Source organism: Belonocnema kinseyi, chromosome 9 (genome assembly GCF_010883055.1).
Source record: "Belonocnema kinseyi isolate 2016_QV_RU_SX_M_011 chromosome 9, B_treatae_v1, whole genome shotgun sequence".
Classification (NCBI taxonomy): Eukaryota; Metazoa; Arthropoda; class Insecta; order Hymenoptera; family Cynipidae; genus Belonocnema; species Belonocnema kinseyi.
Window position 1 is genome coordinate 84,462,805 of NC_046665.1, and position 7,862 is coordinate 84,470,666.

Consider the following 7,862-nt stretch of genomic DNA (forward strand, 5'->3'; position numbering starts at 1 on the left):
ATTTAATAATAAAAACTTGCAAGGATCACGATACGAATCTAAATTAGAATCGAGTCCCTTATTCAAACGCATTTCCAATAACACGGTTCAGTCTGTTGACTATGTTTTAATTTATGGAAGAAAATTAAATATTCAAAATCTTGACATGTTTATCGTTTCTGATTTGTTATTTTATTATGTGCTTGGGATTTTCAGATCTTTAAAAAGAGAAGATTAAATGTGAGATTTTTTAAATAAACTTGCATTACATAACTGACCTCAAAAAGTGCCTGCTTTGTTTAGTTGCCCCTTAAACTTTTTAGACTTTTGCATGCATTAATAATTATCGATTGTGGCATCTATTCATAGTCGTGTAACATTGGTTCTCCTGTGTAGTCCTGTTCGAAATCGCTAATATATAATATAATAATAAAATAATATATAATTTTTTTATATAATTTTTTATATAATATAATATATATAATATTTAATTTATTTTTCAGGGTCTATATTATTTATTCCATAAGGTGATGCGAATTTATATTTCAATTTCAAATCTACCTTTTTTTCCATCTCTGATGAAATCATTTTTGAAAGAAATATGTATTTTCCAAGTAAATGTTATAATATGAAAATAAAAATTGGTTTCATATATTTTTTTGCTCGAAATAAGGAATTTTCTAAAATAATTATAATTTTGAGTGGGACAGGGAATAAATAGAATAATTTTTTTTAAATCACGTGAAGAATTACAATTATCCCGACTTGGAACAAAGAATTTTACGACAAGAATTATAATTCTAAGTTACAACATAGAATTTTAGTAAAAAAAATATTTAATTTTGAGTTCGGGACAGAGAATTTCCGTGAAGAATGATCATTTTTACATTAAGACAAGGAGTTTCCGGTAAAGAATTATAATTTGACATGGAACGGCAATTGCGGCAAAGAATTTTAATTCTGAATTTAAAAAAGGATCTCAGTTCAAATTCAGAATTATAATTTGTTTACAAAAATTCTCTGTTACAAATTAGAATTTTTAATTCTTATGACCAAAAATTATTATCGGATATTCAAACTCATAATTGTAATTCTTTTCCAAGATTTCCTTTCCTAAATCAGAAATCTCTAAAAAGCTTTCGAAATCATTCAAATCTTTTGAACTCTTAAATTGACCAGGAAAAATTAAGAATTGACCGGGAGAAAATCAGGAAAATCTAGTTTATATTTAAATGATACAGTTTCAAACTTAAAGCCGAAATTGCTGAGTAATTTAAAGTTTAAATTGTTCAAAACTCGGTTCAAAATGAATATTTCTGAAGTTAAAAATAATTTAAATTGCGAACGTTTCTCATTTGAAAAAAATCGAAGTTTACAGCTCAGGGTGAATGCAGAACTTCATTTTCCTGACCAGAATTTTAATCTTGTAACAGTTTCAATCTATCATCTTTTATAAACGGAATAAAATGATTTCAAATCAAAATTAAAAAATGTATCATTTGTTTATCTATTTCAACAAAATAAGATGAATTTTCTACCATAACAAATAAATTTTAAATCCAAAAAAGGAGAATTTTGAACAAAATATTAGAATTTTTGACATAAAAAAAAGATAAAGTTTGAATAAAATAGTTTAATTTTCAACACAAGAGTTAAGTTTTCAACAAAATAGTTGATTTCTGAACCAAATAGTTAAATTGCCAACTTACAAATATAAATTCCTAACCAAATAGACGAATTTTCAACAAAGACAATTTTCTTTCCACCAAAAATTTCAACAAAAGACATGCATTTTCAACCAAAAATGAAAAAGTTACATTTTCAATAAAAAACATTATTTTCAATAAACCAGTCACATTTTCAACCAACGACATGAGTTTTCAACTGAAATGATGAATCTGCAATAACAAAAAAATGAATTTTTAACAATTTGGTTCGACTTTTTACAAAAAAATACAAATTTTAAACCAAAAACACTAATTAAAAAAAATTTTCAACCACAAGAAGATTAGTTTTCTATCACAACACGAAGTCGTTTAACTTCTACTATAGTATTTAAATTGTCCACCAAAAACATAAATTATTCAATGAAATAATGAATCTTCAACCAAATAGTGAAATTTTCAACCGAAATAAATAAATTTTTAAACAGAAAGTTGAATCTTTAACTTAAAAAAAGGTGAAATTTCTACAGTAAGTGGTGAATTTTCAAACCAAAACGATGAATGTTCGATAAAATAGTTAAATTTTCAATAACAACAAAAGTTGTTAGTCAAGAAAGAAATCTCGATCAAATTGTTGAATTTTCAAGCCAAAAAGACGAATTTTCTTAAAAATAGTTGAATTTTCAACCAAGGTGTGAGACCAATAGAATTATTCAATCAAGAAGTATGGTTTTTAACGAAATTGTTGAAGTTTTAACAAAATAATTCAATTTCCAATCAAATAATAACATTTTTAATAACAACAAAGATAATTCCAAGCCAAAAATTCAATAGTATATTTTTCAACCGAAAAGAATGATCTTTGAAACAAAAATGGTTAGATTTTCTTCTTGGTTTCTATTTACTCTTCGCATTTAAGTTGGAAAACGAAAAAAAGCAATACATTATGAGGAATTTTGATAGTTTATAGGCTAATGAACATTTTAAATAAAAACTCAAGTTTTTATTTATATAATTTCGCAATTCAACAAAACAAACAAAATTTTGAAAAAATTAGTTACAATCATCAATATTTAATCGCGTTGAAAGATTTAATTTTTCTCTAATTGTCATAAAAGCATGTTTTGTTTAAAAAAAATCTCAATCAAAAAAAGTTTACCGAGAGATAAATTTTCAACCCAAAAGATAAATTTAAAAAAAAATAGTTCTATTTTCTGAATTGAAAACAAAACAAGAGTTAATTTCCAAACAAATAGTTGATCTTTGAAATGAAAACAATGACTGTTCAACCCAAAGAAAAAACAACGAATTAAAAAAAATGTAATATTTAAATTTGCAGTTAAAAAATTGATTTTCAACCAAACATAAAAATCAATTTTCAACTAAGTAGGCCAATTCTCGGACCAAAAAATAAAATTTCAATGAAAATAATGAATCTTCAACAACAACAGCATAAAAAGAATTTTGAACAAAATAGTTGATTTTGGAACTGAAAAAGATGAATTTTCAACAAAAAATTGAATATTTAAATTGAAAGTTGATTAACGTGATTTTCAAGCAAAAAAAAATAAGGAAGGAATATTGAATAAAATACAGTCGCTCTGAGCCCTTCAGTAATATCAGTAAAATATCAGTACAATCATCTGAAACAATAAACACGTGTGGCAAGAGAGACTAGACTTAGATCAGATTCAGATTAGATTAGGACACTATTTAATTTGTTTTTTGTTTCTTTTTCAGCGCAAATTCCACGAGAGAATGAAGCAACCACGAATGGTCCAGGGACTGGTAGCAAGAAGCCACGTCGAGGCCTCCTGCGTTCTCTGCTGTGCTGCCTCGGGAGAGGACGTGGCACCAGTTCAAAAACGAGCTCTCTACAGGCAGAGGGTCGGGGTTCGCCACCTCCAGGCACAGGCTCACCCAGGTTCCTCCTTCCGCCAGTCCGTCATCAGGATATGCACAAAAAGTGCATGGTGATCGATTTGGATGAGACTTTAGTGCATAGTTCGTTCAAGCCGATCAATAACGCGGACTTTGTTGTTCCCGTCGAGATTGACGGAACCGTGCACCAGGTGTACGTTTTAAAGAGGCCTTACGTCGATGAGTTTTTGCAGAGAATGGGCGAATTGTACGAATGTGTCTTGTTTACTGCAAGTTTAGCTAAGGTGATTTTTCTTTTAAATACCATATATTTTACGCAGATAGATTTTCATCTTCTTGAACGAAAGTCCAGGTTGGATCGGGAGACCGACAAAAACCGGAATTTCACTTTCACTTTTTATTTTTTATTTCTAGTTGGGATTTTTTTTTAAATCTCTTAAATTCCTTCCTACTTATCGCTGCTATTTCTTTTTTATTTGAACTATTCTAAACTTAAAGTCGGGAGATAAACGGTAAATTGGGGGATTACCCGTATTTCATAATTTGTTCATTTTGTAAGTTTTGAGAGTTTTCTATTTGAAAGCATATCATTTTCAAAGTCTTTAGAATAAGTGATTTTTTAAATAGTAATCACATTTTTTAGTAAATAAATCTATCAACTCGTTTTGAATGTTACTTGATACTACATAATATGATATTTATTACATAATAATATATTTATCACCTTTAACATTTTTATAATTTGATTTCAAATTTATAGTTTTGAATTCACAATTTTAAAATACTTTTATCTTTCAGACCTTGAAACTAAAGTTTTTTCTCAAATTAACTTTTTGGATTAGTCTTAGGTTTCACATTTTAAATTTCATAATAATGCAGTTTCAAATTCAAATTTTCGAGATTTCAGGACGATTCCGCTGTGAAATATTAAAAAAAATTTATATTAAAGCCTTGATAGTTTCGAATTTAATAATTCTAATCAAATTACGGCAATCTTCTTTGGTATTCCTTTTTTTCTATTTTCAATGTAATATCTTAAAATTGTCCGATTTTTGGTTCAAGATTTGAACAAATCAATCATTTCAGATTTTTAATACATTTTTTTGAAAAATATCAAGAATTAATAATAACTCTAAAGGAAGTGTTAAAAATTAAATTATTTGAGATTAAAAATGTAAAAATTGTGTTTCAAAAAAAAAATATATAATTAATAAATTGTCTGAAATTGATACACCAGTAATTTAATAATTTTGGTAGTTTTAAATAGTTACAATTTTAGAGTTCTGAAGTTCCATATGTAAAACTAGATTGCAATTAAAATTGAATTTTGGAAAGTATAATTAGCAATATGAAAATTATTAATTTTTAAGCGATTGAAATATATTTCAAATAATTGAAATTTTAAAAGTGTTTGAGGATAAAAAAAGTTTTAATATTACTCTTGTTGTGACTTAAGGTTTTTTTTCAGTTTTAAATGAAGTTCGCATTCGTTTAAGTTAGAATTACCGAAGTGATTTTTTAAAAATGTTTCCCATTTAAAATTACTATTGATTTTGAAAGTTTTTAAAAGAATAATTCAATTTTTTTTTTCATTTTAGAAAAATATGTATAATCAGCTTAAATTTTAAATTATAATTGTATTATTTAATAGCAATTTAAAATTCTAGAATTTCAGAAGCTTTACTTTAAAAGATTTAATTAAGTTCTCAGTTTCCATTTTTAACATTTTTATCGCTTTAAATTGGAAATTATTCAAATTCAAAAATTTTAAATTCTTAATTATTTAATTTTGAACGCTCTTAATTATAAATAGTACAATTTCGATTCCTTTGAACTTTAAATCATTCAATTTTAAAAATAAGAACCTTTAAATATTCCATTTTTATCAATTTGACATTGTCCTATTTTCGAAATTTTAATCTGAAATCATTCAATTTCGTGATTCTTCAATTCAAAATAAAATGGGTTTGAAATAAATAAAATAGCGCTTTGACTTAGAAATAATTGTGCATTTTAAATGGGGCAGTCAAATATTTCTAAATATTAAAAAAAAACTTTTTTAGAATTAAAAAATTTCAAATTGAATGTGTTAAAAATGGACTATTTTAGACTGGAACAATATTTGGATATGATCTAAAATTTAAAAAATGTTCAATAATGAATCTATTAATTTGAAGTAATTTTAAAATTGAAAATAGTTCCTAAAGTTTCAATCGGACGTTTGGATTTAAATTTCGAATTGAAACTTATCAATTTTTAACGTGAAAATCTATTAATTGTTTAATGTTAAACAGTTCAATTATAAAAAACCATTAATTAATTATATTTACAGTTAATAAGCTTTAAACTTTCTATTTCAAAATTTGCAATATCAAGCGCTTGTAATTTTTAATTGTTATAACAAGAAGATGATCAAAGTTGAGCATTTTTTTAAGCTTATAAAAATTCCCTATCTGAAAATCCATTTGACGATTATTAATTTGACAAATTATTATTTGTCAATGACGACCCTTTTAGAAATATAATCGACGAAAAAAATTATCAGTTGAAATGCTTACTTTTAAGGAGTTTTCAACAGTAACATTTTTAATTTTTTAATCGAATTTTGTATTAAAAACAGGTGTTAAAATTATGTTAATATACAAATTTTAACACTTGTTTGCAATACAAAATTCGATTGAAAAATTAAAAATTTTACTGTTGAAAACTCCTTTTTTAACTTACTTATATTTTTAACTGTTTAAAACTTCAGAAAACACGAATATTGTATAAAAAAAGTATAAAAATTTTTATATTTACATAGTTTTATATGAGAATTTAATAAACATTTGAATTCATAAAAAGTTTTTTAAAAAGTCGATTTTTTTGCAAATTAATAGTCATCCAATTGACTCTTAGATAGGGAATTTATAAGATTAAAAAAATCCTCACTTTGTTAATTTACTTTTTAAACTATTAAAAATTAAAAGCGTTTGAAATTGAAAAATTTTAACAAAAAACATTTCAAAATTATCAACTGTAAATATAAATGAATGAATGATTTTTTAAATTGTACTTTAGTTCCGAGTATTAAAAAATTGAAAAGTAATTGATTTCACAGGCAAATTCTGAGTTTTTTCAAAATTAAACAATTGATTGATTTTAACTTTAACAATTGATCGGTTTTAATTTAAAAAAATGTAAACGTCTGATTGAAACTTTATGAACTATTTCGAATTTTAAGATAATTACAAATTGATATATTCATAATTAAAAGCTCTTATTCAATTTCATATTCTATCCAAATATTGATTCAGTCTAAAATAATCCATTTTTAACACACTCAATTTGAAATTTTGTAATGTTTAGAAATATTTAAATGTTCGTTTAAAATGCGCAATTAGAAATCAAATACTAAAAATTGAATTGTTTAATTATTTAGTTTTTAAGTGAAAGTGTTGAATTTTGATATATGAATAACAATTGAGCAACTATTAATGAGAAACCTTGAATTGAACTAATTTAACTTCGAAATTAATAAGTTTTCATTAAAAGAAAAATACTAATCTGTTCGATTTAGACAAGTGTAATATTTAAATATTGGCAATTTTGAAAGTTTTAAATTGCAAAGAGTTACAGTCACTTTTTTAAATTGAAGTTCAGTTTTGAATACTTAAAATTTAAAAAAAAAATCAGCTACAAGTTTCAATATCTGCGAAAAATGTTTGCGAACCAGGAAAACCCAGAAATGTTTGACTTTTTTACGACTTTTTTAAAACTATGCACTTGTATAAAGTTGTCATCCCTAATTATTATTACATTTAATCAATTTATTTGTTGAAATTAAAGATGGCCTTTAATGGGTTTTCAGCTTTGAATGATTTTTAATTATTTCGAACATTATTTGATTCCAGTATGCAGATCCAGTGGCGGATTTGCTCGACAGATGGGGAGTATTTAGAGCAAGATTATTTAGAGAATCGTGTGTCTTTCACAGAGGAAATTACGTCAAGGACTTGAATAAATTAGGCCGAGATTTACAGCAAATCATCATTGTCGATAACAGTCCTGCCAGTTACATATTTCATCCTGACAATGCTGTAAGTTCTCAAGTTCATGTTTTTAATTAATTTTTTTTTTAACCAGACTTTACAGCTCAAAGTGCTCTCAAAATAGGAGAAATGGCGTGATTTTTCACGACAATGTGGTAATAAATTCAAACAGTTGCATTTATAACCAAATTCAACAATACACTTAAATTTTCGACAAAAAATTACTTTTTCACAAAAGATTTAAATTTTTATGAAAATAAATAATTTTTCAACCAAATAAATGAATTTTTAGCTAAGATGATGAATC

At 25.2% G+C, this 7,862-nt stretch overlaps 1 protein-coding gene across 1 annotated transcript in view; it reads left to right on the forward strand.

The window, feature by feature from the left end:
- LOC117180246 (carboxy-terminal domain RNA polymerase II polypeptide A small phosphatase 1) overlaps positions 1-7,862 on the forward strand; it is a 26,089-nt gene that overhangs the window by 10,070 nt on the left and 8,157 nt on the right. Inside the window, exons 2-3 of the mRNA XM_033372638.1 lie at positions 3,384-3,808; positions 7,418-7,603. Of these exons, the coding sequence (XP_033228529.1) occupies positions 3,384-3,808; positions 7,418-7,603 (611 nt within the window). The remainder of the gene's footprint in view (positions 1-3,383; positions 3,809-7,417; positions 7,604-7,862) is intronic.